The 18,374-nt window shown below is 53.8% G+C and overlaps 2 protein-coding genes across 2 annotated transcripts in view; one reads left to right on the forward strand and one right to left on the reverse strand.

Moving 5' to 3' along the window:
* Positions 1-18,374, reverse strand: part of CDH23 (cadherin related 23) — a 187,515-nt gene that overhangs the window by 43,524 nt on the left and 125,617 nt on the right. The window contains exons 14-27 of the mRNA XM_068196945.1: positions 17,729-17,793; positions 16,978-17,215; positions 16,341-16,446; positions 16,128-16,255; positions 13,028-13,100; positions 12,676-12,792; positions 12,208-12,320; positions 10,036-10,143; positions 8,658-8,847; positions 7,747-7,892; positions 7,205-7,424; positions 6,256-6,408; positions 5,129-5,242; positions 3,791-3,939 (exon numbers count right to left, since the gene is read on the reverse strand). Of these exons, the coding sequence (XP_068053046.1) occupies positions 3,791-3,939; positions 5,129-5,242; positions 6,256-6,408; positions 7,205-7,424; positions 7,747-7,892; positions 8,658-8,847; positions 10,036-10,143; positions 12,208-12,320; positions 12,676-12,792; positions 13,028-13,100; positions 16,128-16,255; positions 16,341-16,446; positions 16,978-17,215; positions 17,729-17,793 (1,920 nt within the window). The remainder of the gene's footprint in view (positions 1-3,790; positions 3,940-5,128; positions 5,243-6,255; positions 6,409-7,204; positions 7,425-7,746; positions 7,893-8,657; positions 8,848-10,035; positions 10,144-12,207; positions 12,321-12,675; positions 12,793-13,027; positions 13,101-16,127; positions 16,256-16,340; positions 16,447-16,977; positions 17,216-17,728; positions 17,794-18,374) is intronic.
* On the forward strand, positions 1,293-2,993 carry C8H10orf105 (chromosome 8 C10orf105 homolog). Its single transcript, XM_068196955.1, has one exon. It carries the CDS (start codon positions 1,705-1,707, stop codon positions 2,107-2,109), a length of 405 nt encoding a protein of 134 aa, XP_068053056.1. The 5' UTR covers positions 1,293-1,704; the 3' UTR covers positions 2,110-2,993.

Genomic DNA, 18,374 nt, shown 5'->3' on the forward strand with positions numbered 1-18,374 from the left:
ACAGCCTGAAGGAATTAAAGAGCCTGAAGGAATAGTCCACGCCCCCCCGGCTGGCTCTCAAGGAACAATGTCAGGTCACCACATGCAGTCGGTAAATGCCAGCTTTGAGGTAGCCGTGGAAACGTTGATTCAGGCTGCCCGTGGTGTGGGACACACTGCAGCCCTGCCTGCTGGCTCTCCTGCCCTGGGCAGCACAGAGGAGCCTGTCCATGGAGCAGGGGGTCCTTGGGATTGCTGCTCTCTTCCCAAAGCTGAGGGGAAGGGATGGAGCTGGTTAAGGATAAAAAAATACATTTGGGGTGAAGAGAGGTGAAAACATCACTGTGGAGAAGGTGACCAGAGCTCCGTCCCTGGGTCTGCCTGCAATGCACACAGGGATTCACCCTCTCAAACGCTGACCCATTTGTTTTTGCATTTCCCATTTTCCAGGCACAGACCTGGCTCTGACCCATGGAAACAGCACCATCTCCCCAAAGACCCCCGAGCTCTGAGCAGGCTGATACACCCTTAGTGATTCAAACCATGGCACTGATGTCTTCTCTCCACTTTTTGGAATGTTTTATGGTGAGTGTTTGGCTGCTGCCTTACACACACCTGTGTCACTTAGGCATGGAGGCTGCAAGAGCAGACCCATAGACCCTGGCAGCCCCTGCAGCCCCGCCTTTCCCCTCCTAAGATCTTGGTTTTAAATTGGCTCAATCCAAATCCCAGTTTACCAGGAGATTGCCCAGCAACAGACCAGTCAGACAGCTCTCCCACATCTCCACAGGAAAGTCAGCATAATAAAGTTTTAGCTCCAGCACACAGGCTGGAGCACCAGGAGCATTGCAGAGGGTTGGCACAAACAGGATTTCCTCAGCCCTCATCTTCTTATCTCCATCTGGAGAGATGCCAGCTCTGGCACAGCCTGGCTGGGGCTGGGGGTGTATATGTGAGCAAAAAAGTGGGTGCAAAATGCTCTTGGGAGGATCTGACCCGCTGGAGAAGGGAGAGGACAGTCTCCACCAGGTGTTGGGTAAGAGCTATCACTGCTAGCACTTTGGGAAGCTGGTTTGCATCACCAGTGACATGTCTGAGCCTGAAAGCAGGTCAGCAAAATGCCTGGCACGAGGATTTTTGGCACGAGTAGGGTGAGGGTGTTACTCTTCACCGTTGCAAAATAATAGAGACAGTGCTAGTACAATACCACAGCTTGACTGGGGACTTATCAGGGCACAGGCTCAAACAACTGTCCAGTTTCTTTGGGAGAAAAATCACAAAAACCCCAAATGACAGCCAATTCAACAAACCCACATTTCTGGGGAACAGAGGAGAACCAAACCGCAGCAGCTTGGGGGGGAGGATTTTGAGCTTTCTGTAGTACATGGATATTTATCTCTTCCAGAAAATCTTCAGGCAATGAGTGTGTGCTTCCTGAAAGTGTCCTCCCAGAGGCCATGGTGCCACATGTAAATAGTGGTAGATTTGTTTGCCAGGTGGTTTTGCACTTCAGTTCAGGGTGGTACTTTGCAAGTGTAAACCCCACCTCTGTGCTTTGCCTCCTGGCAAAGCAGATGGACACCTCCTGTCCCCTGTGCCACTGAAAACATGGCTGGGAGAATCCTGGACATCAAGAATCCATCAGTTTAACCAGAGGGTGGCTGTCTGTCCAGCTTCCACGTGGTAATCACCTGTGCCACTTCTCTGTATCACCCTGCAGGGAAGATGAGCACAGAGGACTCTGGCAATGGGACCTCTCCCACCCCACCTCTCCTTGGGCTTCTGGAGCCAGTGCCACCCAGTGCCACATCCCCTGAGGTGACAGACTGGCTGCCCATCATCGTCGGGCTCGTCTGCATCTTCCTGGTCCTGGCCACCCTCCTCACCTTTGTCACCCTCTGCAAGCCAGCGGCGCTGGGCTGGTCTCTGTCCGGCCCCCAGGAATGCCTGCCCCACCACCCCGTGGATGCCAGCGAGCCCCAGCTGAGGCTCTGGAAGCGCCTGGGCTCCCTGAGGTGCTCCATCAGCAGCTTCAGGAGGAGCCAGCTGGTGCCTCAGAGCCCACTGGCCTGCCCCAGAAGCTTCTCCACCAGCCAGGACTGGCACATCATGGAGTCCACCAAAATGTGATCTTGCCCTGCTACTCTTTTCCAAGCTTTTGGCTCACTTCTCAAGCATTCCTTGGTATCCTGAGACCCTTCGAGAAACTCATTTCCAGGCAGTGGCTCTGTGAGGTGACAGGAGGTTTTGCAATGTCAGCTTCCCAAATGCTTTCCAGGTTACTGCTTCCTGCCAGGGAAGGTGGAGGCATCCAAACTACACCCACACACAGCTACCACTGGGCGGTCCAAAAAAATCCTGCTGCTTCATTTCTTTTGGAAAACATTGTGCAAGTTGTGCTCCACCTGAACAAACAGCCTGGAAGAGAGTGGGAGCAACCTGGCTACCTGAAGAGAGGCAGCCCAGGGCAAACCTGCTCCACAGAAAGCAATCCTCAGTGGAAATTTCCCCCCGAGCAGGTGGAGGGAGGCTCTTGCCCCAGCGTGCTGCCTGGTGGCTGTCGCCCCCCTCCATGCAGCGAGCTGTGGGTTGCTGTGGTCAATGCATTCCTATTCCTGCTCTCTGCCCCTGGTCTGCCTGGTTTTGGGAGAAAGGGATGGGGAAACATTCAGAAACTCTCCTGCTACCCTGGGGATGTGGGGATGCATTTGAAAGGAGAGACCTGTACAAATAGTTCACACTGAAGGTGTAAATTAAACTAAAGCTGGCTGATAGCTCATTTCTGCTTCTCTTCAATGCTATTCTGTGGAAAAACAACTTCCCCCAGTTACTTGCTCTCCTTTGCCATGGACTTCCAAGGGCATCCCCCTCTTTTGGGAAGTGGGTTCTAAGAAAAAGCACTTTGCTGCCAGTCAGACTCGAGTTCCCTCCTTTCTTCCAATTTGCCACATCGGCTCAATTTTAGGAGTCCTGTGCAGGGACACAGCTCCATCCTGGGATTGCAGACTGATGCCTGATCCCAGAGACATCAGGTACACCCTGCCATGGCACAACAGGTGATGAGGAGCCACAGGATCCCTTGGGACCGGCCTCCCGGAGCAGACACACGGCTCCCAGCAAACCTTTGTTGCAGGAGGCAAAAGGCTCCTTTCTTCTCTGCCGGTGACTCATCCTGCCTGCCACAGCCAGGGACAAAGCTGTCCCTTTCCCTGTGCCGGCAGAGGTATTGAAGGCAGGAGGAGCCTTCCCAGGGCCCTCTGCAAAGAGCCTTTGGTGCCCGCTCCAGAAGAGCCCTGGGTTTGAAGGGATGCTGGAAGCCTGTGTGAATGCCTGCATTCATTCCGTGCTCACTGAGCCATTCAGCTCTGCCCACCGCTCCCTCAAAGAGGAACAAAAATGAAAGCAAAGTCCAAATGCTTTTCTCCCTCTCCGAGGCTTTTCCCTCCTCTCTGAGCATCTCTTTGCAGGCACTCTTCTCCCTCTCCATGGAGATCTCTGCTTGGGAGGAGGGAGAAGGCAGGGATGTAGCCAAAGTGGCCTCACCAGCACAGGGCTTGGCTCTTCTCCTCTCAACCCCTGCAGAAATGGGGTGAGTTTCTTAATTTTCTCTTGTTCTTTGCTGCCTTCTCCCTGGCACTCACAGCCTGGCCTAGCAGAGGAGTGGGTGAGCAAGAACACATCTCCCCCTGCCCGAGGGAACAGACAGGGAGAGAAAATCTCTGCCCTGGCCTTCCAGCAGCTCATGGTCAGGGCACAGTTAGTGGGGGACTCCCACCTCCCACCCCAGGGTCCCAGGGGAAGAGCCACGTGCCTGCACTATGCTGCTGGCAGCCGGGATGTCCTCGGGGACACTGACTTCATAGCTGCTCTGCAGGAAGATGGGTCTGTTGTCGTTGACATCCAGGACAGTCACGTACACGGTGGCAGTCCCGGTGCGCCGGTTCCCGCTGGGGCCGTTGTCTGTAGGGACAGAAAGGTGAGCTCAGCAGGGAGGTTCAGTCACCTCCTCTTTGCACAGGTGGTGCTCAGCCCATGGCTGCTGAAATAACAGGATCAAGATTTCTAAAGGAAAACATTTCATCTTTTTGCAGCTTTCAAATCCCACACTGAACCATGGGTTTCTACTTTTTGTTTTTCCCTTCCTGTTTCAAAAGAAAAGTCAAACCACTCCTGAGCTCTGCCATGGAGCCCAGTGAGGCTGGAAATGCAACTGATCATTAGATAGGATTTGCAATTCCATACACCAAGTGAAGGGACTGCTGGAGGCCAGGGATTTGGGAGATGAAGACAGCCTGATGAATCTTCCACAGCTGCAGCTCAGCTCACAGTCAAAGAGCACCAGGATGGGTTGATGCTCAGTAGAGAAGGACATGGCAGCACAGCTCTTGGATTTGCCAGGAAGAATGAGGCACTGGGAAGCATGCGTTGGGGGTGGATTTTTCAACATGCCTGATTTGCAGGGAGCACTAAACCCACCCAGCTGGGAGCCTGTGGGATCTGGGAAAACACAGGCAGTGTGATCCACATGGGAGGGGCACAACAGACCCATTGCCCCTTGGGATCCAGTCCTGTGTGCCCAGGCAGTGCAGCATCCCTGCTGCAGCCCCTGTGGCACCTGCAATGCTGTGCCCCCAACATTTCTGTCCAGGCCACTTACTTCTCCTTTCAAAAGGGACATCCAAGCCATCTGTGAACAGACACATCATTATAAAGCTCTGGGGATGACAGCCGAGCTGAGTTTGGCACACGGACCCTCTGCCTGTGCCAGGTGGCTCAGGGTCAATCAGCAGCCACAGAGCCAAGGTATGGCATGGCAGGAGGGGAACGATGCTGTGGCGCTGGCATTTTTGGGTAGAGGGCTGCCCTGGACAGTGTGGAACTTCTCAGGAACAGGGAGCCTGCCTTCCCCAGGTGAAAGGGAGAGCCCTGGGGCTGGGCAAAGCTGAGAGGAGAATACACCCTCTGCAAAAGTCATGATGGAACCGGGACGTATTCACATGGGCTGTGTAGTGTTAACACCAGGCACAGGCTCTGGTTTGGAGAGCGCCTCGGAGGTTGCTGCCCCCCTGACACGCCTGCAAGGGAGCTCGAAACGTGCATGGCCACCACAGGTGGCTGTGTGGCAGTGGGATCCCTGGGAAATCCTTACCAATGGCCTCCAGGATCAGTGTGTAGGATGCCACGGTCTCCCTGTCCAGACTCACGACTGTCCTGACCACTCCGTCCCTGAAGCCGACGCTGAATTTGCCATCCTGGTTCCCACCTGCAGCAAAGCACAAGTAGAATAGAAACCTGGAATGGGTTGGGTTGGGTTGGGTTGGGTTGGGAGGGACCCTGAAGGTCATCTTGTTCCAACACCTCACCGTGGGCAGGAACACCTACTAGACCAGGCTGCTCCAAGCCCTGTCTAAGCTGACCTTTAACACCTCCAGGGATGAAGCATCCACTACTTCCCTGGACAGCCTGTCCCAACACCTGGCTACCCTTTCAATGAAGAAATTTCTCCCAGTATCTAATCTGAACCTTCTTTGGAGCAACTTGAGGCCATTTGCTTGGATTCTGTGGCCTGGGCATGGGATCAGCCCAGCTGGGCAAGGATGGTTTTGTATCTTGTGCCTGGCAGAGCACCTTCCCTCTGCCTCACAGCACAGGAAAACTCCGGTGGCCATAGGAAAAGCTGGATCATTTCCTGAATGTTTTGGAGGCAAACTGGGGTAACTTTGCACGTGAGCCATTGTACCTGTGGGACAACACACCCCGTTTCACCTGCAGAGAGGCTGGAGGGGCCGGAACAGCAGGCTGCTATTGTGGGAAAAATGACACTTCTGTTTTTACCCTCTTCCTCAGGGCTCAGTGTGCAGTTTGCAAGTCAAACGTGGCCAGGGGATTCCCCAGCCTCCTGCTGCAGGTGCTGCAGCCGTGGGGCGAGCCGGGCACTGCCTGGGTGGCATTGCTGCCCACCCAACCCCACCTGCCCACGGGGCTACGAAAATGCCCCAAAATTCCATTTATGCCTTGCAAGCATAAACACTGATGAAAGCCACCCCAGCTCCCTGCCGTGTCCTGCCCATCCTCAGGCTTTTCTAGGGTCAGCAGAGTGGTCAGCGTGGCTGGTAGCCAAGCGGGGCTGTTCAGCAGAGGGCGATGCCGGACAAGGTTTGGAGGGGCTGGGAAAGGCAGCGCTGAAGTGCTGAAGTGCAGAACACCCTGGCCGAGGTCTGGGGCAGCCTGTGCCTTCCTGCAACCCAAGTTCCCGCTCTGGCATGGGGCTCACACCTGTGATGAAGTAGCTGAGCTCAGCGTTCAGCCCGATGTCGGCATCCGTGCAGTTGAGCCGGACCACTTTGAAATCCCGGGCCACGTTCTCGGGCAGGGACACGTTGTAGACAGCAGGGAAGAAGGTGGGGTTCTCATCGTTCATGTCCAGAACTGAAAAGGGAGAGCAGAGCTGAGTGTGCTGCCAGGGCTGCCCCTCCTGCAGATGCCAGGCTGGGCTCCCAGACCTCCTGCCTGATGCTCCCAGCATCCCAGGGAATGCTCTGCCTGACTCTCCCTGCTGTTTGCGCAGTGGGGGTGCCTGCAGAGTGGCTGTAGGCTGTATTTGGTTGCCTCTGACACACACAGATCACCCTCCTCACAGGCAAAAACCCATTACATCACTGAAAGTCAAGTTACTATTTTCACCAAGCCTGTTTCCGTCCCCATTCCAAGGAAAATCTGGGGCTTAAATATAAGCTCAGTATTTCCTGGGGCATGGCAGAGACCAGGAACTTCTTTTACAAACTCAGGCCTGAGGACAACCCAGGGTCAGTTTATTTCCAGATGACGCTTATCCTTTTTCAGCACTAGACTTGCACAAAGCCAGTAAACAGCAAAGCATTAAATTAAAGACAGACCTTGCAATAAGGCTCCAGCTCTGAACTGGGCTTGCGTGGGCTGTCCAGGCACGCAGCTGATGGGAATCACATGCCGAAGCAAAAGAAAAAGCGACACTGGGGATGGGGGAATGGATTAAAAAAAAAAGAGAATTTTGGGGGCCCTGCCAGAAACACCACATATTCCCCATCTCTGCAGTGTGTTGATAACAGACACAGAGCCTGTGGGGACAGAGCCATCCCTATGGCACAAAGCCAGACCTGATCCTCTTTCCAGGCCTCAGTGAGTCTCCTATAGAACCTGCTCACCTCCAGTGAGGTTTGTCACCGTGGGGTCTTGCTGCACCCACCTTTGACAGTGAGGGTGCTGGTGGAGCTCTTGGCGGGCGTGCCGGCGTCACTGGCCACCACCCTCAGGAAGTACTCGGGGATCCTCTCCCTGTCCAGCACGGCCGTGGAGGTGACCAGCCCGCTGGTGCTGTTGATGAGGAAATCCATGCGGGGCATCCCCACCTGCATGCGGTACGACACCTGCCCGTTTGGGCCCTCGTCCAGGTCGATGGCCACCACCTGGTGGGGAGAGCACCCTGATCATCTCCTGGCCGTGGAAGTCATGGTACAGAAATCCCGAGTGCCTTTGGCTCCACGGATGCAGGGATGAAATGGCCTTGCAGGATCCTCCCTACCTGGAGTGAGCCCACAGAGTAAAATCCACAACCCCTTCTGCATCCCCCCTGTCCCACTGCTAGAGGATGGCACAGAGAAGGAGATGGAGAGGATGAAGGAGATGGAGAAGATGCAGAGAACAGAGAGGATGTGTTGCTAGCCCGCTTTGCAGAAGCCATGGCAGCAGCTCCCAGCGTGAGGAATGGCAGCAGTGGGACACGCTCACCTGGAAGACAGAGGAGCCTGCGGGGAGTCCCTCGGCGATCTCAGCAACAAAGGGCAGGTTTTGGAAAGTGGGGTCATTGTCGTTCAGATCCAGCAGGTTGACAAAAACTGTGGCACTGCTGGTGGCTCTCAGGGGTGGCCTCCCACCTGTGGAGGCCAGGAGTGGGGTCGCAAGGTAAACGCTTGAGCTGCTTCCACCCCCTTCCCCTAAAAAGGAACCCTCACCCGCTATGCAGATGGCAGTGCAGGATGGGGTGGTGGCCCTGATTTGTCATGCATGATCTGCCACCAATGGACACTTAGAATTCCGGAACAGTTTGGGTTGGAAGGGACCTTAGACATAATCTAATTCCAACCCTCTGCCATGGGCAGGGACAACTTCCACTAGACCAAGCCCCATCCAGTCTGGCCTGGGATACTCTCAGGGTTAGAGCAGACAGCTTCTCTAGGCAACCTGTTCCACCACCTTCTTAGTAAAGAATTTCCTCCCAACATCTTATCTCCACCTCTCCTCTTTTGGTTTAAAACCATTCCCCTTTGTCCTGAGACGAAAGAATTATTTTTGTATATCTATCTTATTTCCTATGAAAAGTTTCCCTATGGCAATATTTCCAGAGAAAAGCCCATCAGCTCTGTTTCCCTCACCTGCTCAATTGATTTTCTGGGATGCCAATGGAGCAGAGCTGAGGGGGAAGGAGAGTTCCTGCCTCTCAGGCTCATTCTCAGGTTTGCTACGTGAATGACTGCGCTCACATTTTGAGAGGTTTCTAGTTTGTTTTAGCAGCAGGTTTAAATCTACTCCCATTTTTTCACCTCAGAAACACTCCTGCTCAAAACAGGAGAGAAGAAAACAGAAGAGACTTTGCCATAAGGGCAAAATCAGGCTGGGGAAGGTGTGGGATGGAAGCTTACAGTCGGTGACGGACACCACGATCCTGCGCATGAGCTGGGCCTCCTGGGCGTTGGGATTCTCCCGGTCCAGCAGCACGCCCGAGGTGCGGATCTTGCCCGTGGTGCTGTTGAGGCTGTAGAACTTGTTGGGAGGCCGGATGCTGTACACCACCGTGCCGTTCTCCCCCAGATCCGGGTCCACAGCCACCACCTGCCGTGGGGGAACGGCACAAAATTACAGGAGAGTGCTGGGAATTCACTCCCGTGGGGAGTCCCTGCGGAGATTTGCTGCTGTCGAGCTTGGCCTCCCTGCACCAGCAGCAGCAAGGAGTTCTTCCTCCATCCAGCTCTGTATTTTCCTGACATTTGCAGGGATTTTGCACCCTCGAAACCTCTGCTGTGGTGTTAAATCTCCCCATAATTGGCCTGTGAGCACAGGAGGTAATGGCATGACAGGACACAAATGCGCAGCAATCAAACTGGATTTTCCTCCTTTTGAATAAAACCAGCTGAAAAAAGAGGACCCTTTGGAAAAATAAAGTAAATGGGACAAAGAGGCACGCTGAGGAACTTGTGCTGCCACATCAGGAATGCTGGGAATAATTTCTTGGTGGAGTTCTCCTCCATGCCAGATATTTTGTGCTTTATTGCTCTCCCTGTGCCCTTTTTAATTACAGGGGACATTTACATTAAAAAACACCCCAATTTCACTGACCTCATAACTTCCCCAGCTCCCGCTGCTCGTCCCGCAGCTGAATTTACATCGGATCGGTGACAAAGTAATTATTTTCCCAGCAACTAATTGGATTGTCAAAGGCAAGATGACTTCAAGCTGGCGCTGAGCAGCAGGGCTGAAGGAGAGAAAACCACTGTGCTCTGGCTTGGGCAGCACTGCCAGACCCTTCTCCCCTTTCAAAAAAATCCCCTTTTTTTTTTTTTTTTTTTTTTTTTTTTTTTTTGCAGCCTTCCTCCTTATATGATTTTGTGGATTCTCTTCACTTTTCTGTCATTTATTTTCCATTTTGTTCCTGTCATTTTTCTCTCGGCGTGATGGAGTAGAAGCCTCCCCCTCTTCTTCTCTTTTATTTTGCCAGAGGGACTTGAAAGGCTGTAAATCAAAGTCTCTCGGAGAGGTCCTTGAAGGAGGTCACAGCCGAGGCTACGAAAAGGAGGATTTGGCCAAAATCCACACAATTTGGAGAGGAGAAAAAAAAAATATATCCCAGCAAGGAGAAGAAACACAGGGGATGGTCAGCAGCAGGGAGACTCAGGAGTAAGCTTTTGAGTGGAATTCTGCAAGACGGCGCTGGGCCGAAGGTGACACTGGTGACACCCGTTTGGAGCTGACCCCCTGCTCCAGCCAGCCCTTGGTACAACCATCACCCTGCCTCACACATACCGTGGTGACATCCGAGTTGGGGGGGGTCATTTCCACCAGGTTAATGAAGTATGGCTCGTCCTTCCAGGTGGGGTAGTTGTCATTGATGTCCAGCAGCGTGATGTTCACCTGTGAGAGAGCAAGGAAGCAGAGCTGCTGCAGGAGGCACAGGATCCTGAGGCGTGGAACGTCCCCTGGGTGTACCCAACACGTGTTTCAGGCTGTGGCAGAGTCACCATCCCTCAGGGGATTTAATAGTTGTGGCACTTGGGGACATGGGTTAGTGCTGGGCTTGGCAGCGCTGAGGGAATGACTGGACCTGATCCTCTTAGAGACCTTTTCCAACCTGAATTATTCTATGGTTTTGTGATGCTGTGTTCACCCTCTGGAGGGAAAGCCTGCAAGAAAATCAACATCCTGCAACTTTGCAGACAAGGCTCCTTGGGCACAGCTGAACTGGGTTTTGTTCCTGTGTATTTACCACAGTTAAGAACACCCACAGGGCACAAGGTGTGTCTTCAAACAGCTCCTTCACTGGAAGGGAGATGAAAATCAGTGGGGGAGAAGATGCAGTGGGAATGTGGCAGGAGAGGAAGGAAAAATCTGAGTGGCTGGTAAAAAGCAACAGAAAAAAAAAAAAAACAACCAAGAATAAATGAGAAATCAGGACAGGGTATGGTACACAGGGAGTGGGAGATGTGAAGACAAGAGCAGGGGCGAGGATGGTGCCCTGAAGTGTCACCAGTCTTCATTTTCCGTGTGACAAATGGCATCCCAGTGACAGCAGCGAGCCTGTGGGATGCATCTTGCTGCCTGGCAGTCTCTCACCTCCCCAGAGCACCCATTTCTCCCCAGCTTGTGGGGCTCTACAGGTGTCTGAGGGAAAGGGCTGCAGCTCCAGGGGAGCCCCTGGCAGCCACCATCCCTCAGCAGGTCCTAGTGGAGGCTTTTCCTGGGATCCTCTCTGCTCCCACTCCGCTGTGTCCCGCTGTCACACCAGGCTGAGCTGCTGGTGCCACCCCGTGGTAGAAGAGGCCAGTCTGGACACCACAGTCTCTGGAGACAAGCCAAGGCACCACGGTGGTCCCTGGGGAAGATTGCTGGCTCACCCCTACTCCGAGCAGCTCATGTGCTTTACATCACCTGGGGACCTTGCAAGCCCCCTGAATGGACCTTTATTCACAATCAAAAACTATTATTTTGAGTGCCAGGGGTATATCCCAGCAGACAAACATACTCTGCTGCCCTAGCCTCACTGAGTTTTAATATTCTTTAACTTTTTAGGGATCAGGAGGCACCTTTTCCCCCCTTGCTTTGTCTTTTAACAAGGCTAATAGAAGAACACAATTCCATCTGGAGCCCCAGAGGAGATCTCAGCATTGCACAGTCCATGCTGGTGCCCAGCCAAGTCCACCACATATCCCTGGGAGGTTCCATAGGGAGCTTCCAGTCTGATGGCCCTCGGCAGGAGGGACAATTATTTTAGGGCTATTCCTCAGCACAACCACAAATTTCTCTGCATTGCCCTGTGTTCTGTGGGACATCTCTCCTGCAACCCCAACGAGCATCCCAGGAGCATCCAAACGAATGAATGTCCAAAGAAATGTGATGCCATGAGCAGTGAGAGAGAATCATGGTATAGCTAAGGCTGGAAAAGACCTTTAAGGTCATCAAGTCCATCAGCGATGGATCCTTGGCTTTTGATCTCCTGGTATTTCCTGTTGGCTTTGGGTTCCCTGAGGCCTGAAAAGGGCAAGGCAAAGTGCAAGGCTTCAAGGTGCAGCTCCACCAGAACCTTCCCAGGAGCACAGGCATTCCAGACTGGCTGGAAACCCTTGACCCAGGCAGCATGTGAGCAGAGTAAGGAATAATCACGTGTACCTGCGGGCTCTCCGAGTAAGCCCCTTCTCAAGAGGAACAAAGGGAGCCTTCTGCAGGTGAAATAGGACTCATTACCACATCCACAGGCCCTGGAAAGTCAAGTGGCTCCTGTGTGAGGGGTTTTCCAGGAAAGCAAGCTGATTTCAAGGTCTACACCACCCGGACAGTCGTTTTGGGAACCACAGCAGGGGTGGCGTGGAGGGCAGGAACCATTGTGTGCTCTTCACACAGAGAAAATGGAACACTGCAGCTCTCCACAGTCCCAGGTGGGCACCGGTGGCTCAAGGAGATGGGAATTCTTCCCACACTCACCATAGCAATGCCTGTCTTCTGATGGTGCCCCACGCCTCCATCCACTGCCCGGACAATGAGGATGTACTCGGATTTGGCCTCCCGGTCCAGCAAAGATGTTGTGGTGATTTCTCCTGCAGCCACAGGAGATTACAAGGTTAAAAAAGAAACAGTTAAAACCAAGGTCAGGAGAGTACACAAATGGGCGCTTTTTTGGATCCAAAAAGCAGCTTTTTTGGATCAGGCAGCTCCTGAACTATCAGGAACCGTCACAGCCAAGCCTTTCCTTAGGCTGAGGAGCTGAGTTTCCACGGATGCCTCTGCTGAAGCTGAAGCTCTCAGGGTGACTGAGCAAATGGTAGTGCCTGAAATCTGGTGAATCCCTCAGACTGTGGGACTACTAAGCAGGCTGACTGGGGGAGAGGAGGGAAGGGTGGGGGTGAAAGAGGGAACTGAAAGGAAAAGGGAAGAGCACGTCCAGAGGCTCACCTGAGCGAGCATTGATCCGAAAATGCGAGGAGCCTTCCAGGGAGTAGATGATTGACTCCTGCCCATACTCCCTGGACCGGTCCATGTCGGTGGCATTGAGAAACAGCACTGTGGCTCCTTGGGGGAGGCAGAAATGAGGACTGGGATGAGCCAGAACTGCCATGTGCCCTCACACTGCTCCTGCAGGTCACCCAGACAAAGGGTCCCTTCTCCTGCACATGCACAAAGTGGCCAAACCCCCAGGCACCACAGCTATGGGACTTTACCAGGCTTTACCTCCCCAAAAGGGATCACCCACCCCATTCAGAACCCTCCTGGGAGCCCAGAGAAGGAGCAGGGGTGTGCCCTGTACCTGCCATAATGTCCTCCATGACGGTTATCACGTAGGAGGGCTTGCTGAACGTGGGGGGATTGTCGTTTTCATCCTGAAGCAAAGAGAAGGTCGAGAGGCTGCTTGGGAAAAAGGCAAAATGGCCAAGCAGCTCCAAAAGTCTGGTATGGGGATGCTCCTGGGTGGCTGCATCTCAAGGTGTGACCAGTTTAGGATGCCAGCAGGGGGAAGGTGGCCCTGGGGGGAGGCACTGCGGGGCTGAGCACAGGGTTTCACTGTGGAGGCAGCTGAGGCTGAGGGGACATGATCGCCAGTGACTCTGCTGAGCCCTGCAGTGCGGAGGGTACCAACTACCCCGTCACCTCACCAGCCAGCACAGGGCTGAGGAACCACCACCACTGACAGAGGAGCTTCTTCTGAGCTGCTCCTGGCTCTACCACAAGCCAGGGAAGCCTCAGGCACCACATGAAGCACCACATGAAGCACCACATGAAGCATCGTGCCCAGACCTGATCCTCCCTCCCTGAGGAGTACAGGGGTGGCTCAGTGTTCCAGGTCATCCTGGCCACAAGGTCATGAGGCAAACTGGACTGGTCAGGGGAACTGCTGAGCTTTGGATGCCTTCCTTCCAGAGGAGGAATGTTGTGGGTGCATCCACAGAGGGCAGCCATAGCATTTTTTCTGGGGGGGAAGCTGGTTTGCATCCCAATGTGCTCCCTCCAAGCCTGTCTTTGCCAGGGACTACGGCCATCCTGGAGAAACCAGGCAGGAGCAGTTGCTTGCAACATACCTCAAAACAGATTTTGGACTGGTTTAAAGCTCCCCCAGGGGGCTTTAAATGATGTTTAAACAGGGTTAAGAATCTGCCTTAAATGAACCAAACCCAACTGCCTATGGAGGGAAGGACGGAGCTGCCAGGACATTAAAACACCTCTCCATTTCCCTGGGGCTGCCCTGGAGATGATTTCTACCTGGAGACTACTGATGGACCTGCAGGCTCAGCTGCTCCTGCTGCCACTGAACCTGAGATTTGAAGCAATTTCACGTGCCAACGATGCCCATCATGCTGCAATTAAATTGCCAGCCCCTGCTTTAGTTTCTGTAAGCAGGTGGTCTTTAATCAGCCTTTGAGTCACTCAGCTTTGCTGGCATGTCCTCTGAGGGTAATGAGGAACTTGTTGCCTGTCCTGGTGATGTCCTCATCATCCCTCCTCCTCATCCTCCTCCTCCCAGGGATTGGTGAGGCTCATCCAGGCCAAACCCAGGAGGCCTGGGCAGGTTAAAGGCAACAGAGAGGCTGAGTGCAGCTGGATGGGGCTGAGCTGGGGCTCCAGCTGGGTGGACACGAGCCAGAGCAGATGCTGTGTGGTCTCATTAATGTTCCTGAGATCATCAGGCCGTGCTCAGCAAGGCCACGGCCCGGCAAGCCTAGTCCCAAGGAGGCAGGGTTTGCTTCTGGCTGGCTCTCCATCTGGCCAGAGCTGGCCTGCACCTGCCTTCTACTCGAGAAGGACATTTCCCACTTCAGCCACAGGAGCTCCAAAGCTCCCCAAGGCACCTGCAGCGACACCAGACAGAACCTGGCACTCTTCCACTCCCACAGAAGACAATATCCACCTAACCAGCTAAAACCAGCTTCCTATGCTCTCCTGACCCTCAGCCTTCCTCCCTACAACTTCACCCTCGGACAGCCACTGTATCATAGAATCTGAGAATGGATTGGGTTGGAAGGGACATTAAAGCTCAGACAGTTCCCACCCCCTGCCATGGGCAGGGACACCTTACACTATCCCAGGTCGCTCTCAGCCCCATCCAATCTGGTCTTGAACACTGCCAGGGACCCAGGGGCAGCCACAGCTCCTCTCAGCAGCCTGTGCCAGGGCCTCACCACTCTCACAGAGAAGAATTTCTTCCCAATATCCAAACGAAACCTCCCCTCTCCTCCAGTCTGAAGCTGATCCCCCTTGTCCTATCCCTCCAGGCCATCTCCAAGGATGCTGAGAGTGGCCCACGTTCACGCCAAGCACACAACCCCTCTCCTCCAGGCACAGGCACGCCGTGAGCCGCCGGCTCATCACCCTGAGCAGGGCGTCAGTGGCAGGGAGTGAGGCAGAAACTTATTAGCGGTGCTATTTCCTGGGATCCTGGCGCGGCGTGCACTATTAGTTCTGACTCGGCGCTCCCTCTACAAAAGCGTATTGTCCCCTAATGGGAAATCTACAAGGCGAGTTTGACTTCTTTATTAAAAACCAACAACCAAAGGATGAAAAAAAATCACCTCCCTCCACACTCGCTCTGGTTCTGCCTTCTCACAGCTCTTGTTCCTCAAGTGCCGTCACAAAACACTTCCCCCTCATTTTCTTCCTAGTTTTTGGCTTTTATTTCTTTTCTTTTTCCAGCTGAGAGAAATTCCCTTTGGTTGAGAGCAGGAAAAGTGACAGCTACTTAAACCCTGCCAGCATACAGACCCAACCCGGGCAGATGACCCACTCAAATGTGGGCTTGAAAAGGAGGTGTTTACGCTGTCGAAAGCCCAGTGTGGGAAGGATGTATTTAACCATCACTAACTCCCTGGGCACTGCCTTGCTCCCCCTCTCGAGGATGGTGAGGGATCTGAAGGAGAGACATGCTCATGGGACTTCACTCCCATCTCACAGCATCGTTGGCTTTATCTCCTCCACCTTCCCAGACTGACACTGCCGCCAGCCTGGCAGAGATCCCACAGCTGCGAGACTGACACGTTATCAACCAAACTGTCTCCATCACTGACACCTCCCTGCAGACACCCTCAAACCACAATGTGCCTCAAAGTGACACGCTGATCTGATCTTCCCGAGAAACGCTGTGATGCTTTGCGTCTCCCAGCAGAAACCCCTCCTTCAGAGGGATTTCCACACCGCTCCTGCTCTGCTCCTCACCCCGTGGTTAGCTGTGGCATGAGACACGTACGACACACACACGAGACACGTGTAATAGGAATCCACTCATACACATCTTCCACGGGGTGGGGCAGTCTTGTCGGGTTATTGATGAATTAACAGTCTTGTTGGGTTATTGATGGATTAATAGCACTGCTGTGGAGCAGGGAAAGCACGAGGGGAATGCCAGGCACTGTACTTACAAACACCTCGATGGTGACGGGGACGGTGCTGTTGAGCGGCGGGTTGCCGGCGTCCTTGGCCATCACCGTCAGGTAGATGACCCCGTTGGCCACCTGCTCGTAGTCCAGGGGGTGGTTCACGCTGATCACTGGAAGGATGCACAGTGGGGGGGGTCAGGGAGCAGGACGTGGCAGGCTCAGGGGTGCCCCTGTGGCGCCAGGACCAGCACCTACCTCCGTACCCTTCTGACACCGTGATGTCGAAGTAGTCGCGGAAGGCAGACGCCTGCACGATGCTATAGGAGATCTGGTTGTTTGGAGGGGAGTCCTCATCAGATGCCTAGGGTGTGAGCAGAGGAAATACATGGGCATGGGAGCTGTGCCAGGGAGAGCTGAGGGGATGGGAGGTGTAGGCTGGGCCCAAGGAGACTGGGCTGTGCCCATCAGGGGCCCAGAGGGAATCTGTAAACCAGCCTCCTCTCGCCTGCTTCTCTCATGCAAGATGGAAACTGGTTGTTGGGACCTGCTTTGGAAGATGTTTGTTAAACCCATCACAGGCACTGATCATTTTAAACTCACAGAGGGAGGTTTTGATTAGATATTAGGTAAAAATTCTCCCCTGTGAGGGTGATGAGGCCTTGGCACTGGTTGCCCAGAGAAGATGTGGCTGCCCCATCCCTGTAAGTGTTCAAGGCCAAGCTGAATGGGGCTTGGAGCAACTTGGTCTTGTGGAAGATGTCCCCAGCCATGGCAGGGTGTTGGAACTGTCTGAGCTCTAAGCTCCCTTGCAACCCAAACCATTCTGTGATTCTAACCCACTCCTGTCTCCCTCCTGCACATCCCAAGCGGAGGAGCCACGGCAGTCCCTCACCCGGAGCCGGACCACCTGGGTGACAGAGGGCTCATTCTCCCGCAGGGCCCCCAGGTAGGCCTCCTTCTGGAAGGTGGGGACATTGTCATTGACGTCGAGGACGTTGATCCTGACGCGCCCCGTCGTCTCCTCCCCGCCACCGTCGCGGGCGATGACGGTCAGGGTGTAGCGCTGCGTGGTCTCAAAGTCCAGCCGAGCTGTCAGGATGATCACACCCGTGTCCTTGTCCAGGGAGAAACTGAGGGGACAGCAAAGGGAGGGGAAAAAGCCTTGGTGACCACACACTGGAGAGGCAGCAGCTTGACAGCGTGAAGGTCACGATTTTTTCTGCGGGATATTAGGTCCCAGAACACCTTCAAGAGCCCCACGCAGCTGAGCAGTGAGCAACCCTCAGTGCTGCTCCACAGGCAGAGAAAACGGGTGCAGAGGCCCACAGATCTGCTCTGCTGGGCAGCCCATGTATATTCCCCAACTTTCCACCACAGGTGTTGCTCCAGGGCTGACAACTTGCTGTGAAACCATTTACCGGTCTCAAGCAATGCTGGTGCCTGCGGGTCCCACCTTTGCAAAGCAATTAAACATGCTGAGCACCAGGCATGTGCTGAGCTCACACCTCTGGGAGACAGCATAGACAGGGGATCATAGGGCATTTCACAGGACATAACCAATGCCTTTCATCGCCCTGTGACTGCCTAGTGGGGTTAGAAGAGGATTTTGGAGGATCAAACTCCTGCCAGTCAGTCACACTTACCGGTCAGGGTCATCGCTGAAGAAATAACTGACTTTCCCATATGTGCCCACATCATTGTCAGTTGCCTGGAAAATGTAAAATGTAATTAATAAATGAAGGTATTTATGGAAACGTTGCATTGAACACACCTCTGCAGACCTGCTGTGCTGCCATTTATCCCTCAAGAGCTGCATGGCAGGGGCTGCCTGCACTCCCCTGCTCATCCCTGGCTCCCAGCCTGCTCTAGCTAACAGCCCTCCATCAGCATTCCTCAGCATCGCTCCAAAACCTTTGGCAGTGGGAAATGTTACACCTACTTACTTCCCCTGACACACTAAGCTAACCTGGGAAGCACACCTGAAATAAAAGTCCCCTAGGATAATTCCTGAGGGCCACCCTTCCTGTCCCCATGAAGGCAGAAAGCTGGGACTCAGCAGCCACAGCTCATATCCTTCCCTGCGCATTCTAGAGTCGTGTTGGGCTTGCAGGGGCTGGTTTTTGGTAGCAGGGGGCCACAGAGGTGGCTTCTGTGAGATGCTGCTGGAAGCTTCCACCATGTTTGGCAGAGCCAGCCCCTGATGGCTCTGAAGATGGGCATGCTGCTGGCCAAAAATGGGCCAATTAGAGATGATAGTAACACCTCTGTGATGACAGATTCAAGAAGAAA

Source organism: Anomalospiza imberbis, chromosome 8, assembly GCF_031753505.1.
Source record: "Anomalospiza imberbis isolate Cuckoo-Finch-1a 21T00152 chromosome 8, ASM3175350v1, whole genome shotgun sequence".
Lineage (NCBI taxonomy): Eukaryota > Metazoa > Chordata > Aves > Passeriformes > Viduidae > Anomalospiza > Anomalospiza imberbis.

Bases quoted from the DNA above. Each gene is read 5' to 3' on its own strand.
- C8H10orf105 (XM_068196955.1), top strand. From the start codon at position 1,705: ATGAGCACAGAGGACTCTGGCAATGGGACCTCTCCCACCCCACCTCTC.